The 2,500-nt window shown below is 33.8% G+C and overlaps 1 protein-coding gene across 1 annotated transcript in view; it reads left to right on the forward strand.

Moving 5' to 3' along the window:
- LOC122263415 (CD109 antigen) overlaps positions 1-2,500 on the forward strand; it is an 89,153-nt gene that overhangs the window by 62,179 nt on the left and 24,474 nt on the right. The window contains exons 6-7 of the mRNA XM_043031824.2: positions 506-557; positions 1,254-1,384. Coding sequence (XP_042887758.2) covers positions 506-557; positions 1,254-1,384 — 183 coding nt within the window. The remainder of the gene's footprint in view (positions 1-505; positions 558-1,253; positions 1,385-2,500) is intronic.

Here is a 2,500-nt window from a genome sequence, read left to right on the forward strand (position 1 = left end):
CCTCGCATGACAAACGAGAAATATATCATATCAGTGAAAAAAAAATACAATTGAATTAGGACTTATTACTCTGAGCAGACACAGACGCTGGCATGTACACACGCACACACACACACACACATACATGAACAAACACGGATTTCTCCATGATATACTTTGTGCATTTGTTTTTTTAATAACACATTTACGTATTCATTTTTGCTTGTGCTTGTCCATTCGATAAATTCTACGGGATGTTGACACAAAGTTTCATAAAAAAAATGAATGAATGAGCGAATTCGTAAACACAATAAATTCTCCTATATACATATATACATGTAAGGAAGTTAAAAATGTTAAAAAAGATCTTAAGTCCATCAAGAGGGAACTGCACTATTGATTCTCATAAAAGAATCATGATTTCAAACATTTTTGAAAAAAAAACATCTATTTTGCTGTGATCATAACAATCAATGAAACGGTTATTGCAATATCCTTTTAAGATAACTCTATTCCTTTATTGCAGGATCCCCAGGGCAATATTGTAAAGCGGTGGATATCCAGAGCAGCAAACGTAGGTAAGTCTGACTGCTATTTCTGAACTTAGTTTTGATAGTGAAAATGATGCAGTTCAGTATGGTTTGTGATGATGATTAAGTTTTTGAGTGTGGATGATGACGACGAAAATGATAAAGATGATGATGATAATGATGATGATGGTGATGATGATGATAATGATGGTGATGATGATGATGATAATGATAATGATGGTGATGATGATAATGATAATGATAATGGTAATGATGGTGATGATAATGATGATAATGATAATGCTGATGATAATGATGATGATAATTATGATGATAATGATAAGGATGATAATGATGATAATGATAATGATGATGATAATGATAATGCTGATGATAATGATGAAGATAATGATTATAATGATAATGATAATGATGGTGATGATGATAATGGTAATGATAATGCTGATGATAATGATAATGCTGATGATAATGATAATGATGATAATGATAAGGATGATAATGATAATGATGATGATAATGATAATGATGATGAAAATGATAATGATGATGAAGATGATGATAATGAGGATGATGATAATGATGAAGCTAATGATAATGATGATAATGATAATTATAATGATAATGGCGACAACGATAACGACAACGATAATGATGGTATAGCAAAACCAACAACGAATATAACCACGACTCTTCAGCAACAACCATTTCTCTCCTTATTTCCAGGAGTAGTCTCGGTGAAATTCGAGTTGCCAGACCTGCCGCCAGAGGGCTGGTGGAGCGTACGGGCGATAGCCAGAGGACAGAGAGAAGAGAAAAAATTCCTCGTCCATAAAATCTATGAACCACTTTTCGAGGTGAGTTTTTGTGGGCTTCTTATGGTGGTGGGAATGCTAATGATCGGGATAAAGCGGGTGATTACAATTAGTGCGGATAAATGATCGTAATTAAGGGGGGTTTGTTGATGATGGTCGTGATAAGGATGACAGTGATTATGATGATGATGGTTATTGATGGTAATGATGATAGTGATATTGGTAGTTGTGGTGATGGTGATGACATCATATACCAAGAGGAACAATGTATTTTGTTTGTTTTAAGGATGCGTATGTATCTCAAACAGACACAGGTACACACACACACACACAGGCACACACACACATACATGCATCCACATACACATGTGTTAAATGGTTCTTTGCTCTTAATCAATTGAGACGACTATGTGAGGCATGGGATGTAACAATCTTAGCAGGAATGGAGATAAACACCGATAATTAATCTTTGATTTATTAATGTCTCTGCACGGTCACTGAACTAGGCCTGAGATCTGTCTCCCCAAGCGGTTGCCGCAGACTCAGCGTGCGATGTCTCGGGTGGTTGCGGGGCGATCTCACTCCACTCGGAAGCCGTGACTCGTGACACCGGCATGAAAGCAGGAGCGTCAAGAGCGAGGAATGCGTTGCTTGCTCCAACGTCACCTCGCTTACGTCACAAACACTCGCTCAAAACAAAAAAGTTAAATATCAACATACTAATACATTAATTTGTATCAACCATTAATATTTCTTTCTTCACAACGACCTTCAACTATTCCGTTTATATATGTACAGTAGATATAGGAAAATGAAAATTTACTCAAACTGTCTATGCACTTGTTTGTTTCGCAGCCCAGCCATACGCGTAGTTGCGTAAAATTCCCTCATTTCATTCACTTTCGTTTTGTTTCAAAGTTTATCATATGTTAATAGTTAACTAAAATAATGAAAAGTCTTCTATTATTACTTTATATTGGAATATTTTTACAACATGCATATATATATATATATATATATATATATATATATATATATATATATATATATATATATATATATATATACATACATATATATGCATGTATGTATGTATGTATATGTAGAAATATATATATATATATATATATATATATATATATATATATATATATATTC

This window comes from Penaeus japonicus, unplaced genomic scaffold (assembly GCF_977035675.1).
Source record: "Penaeus japonicus unplaced genomic scaffold, GWHDUDI00000001_assembly GWHDUDI00000007, whole genome shotgun sequence".
In the NCBI taxonomy this organism is placed as follows: domain Eukaryota; kingdom Metazoa; phylum Arthropoda; class Malacostraca; order Decapoda; family Penaeidae; genus Penaeus; species Penaeus japonicus.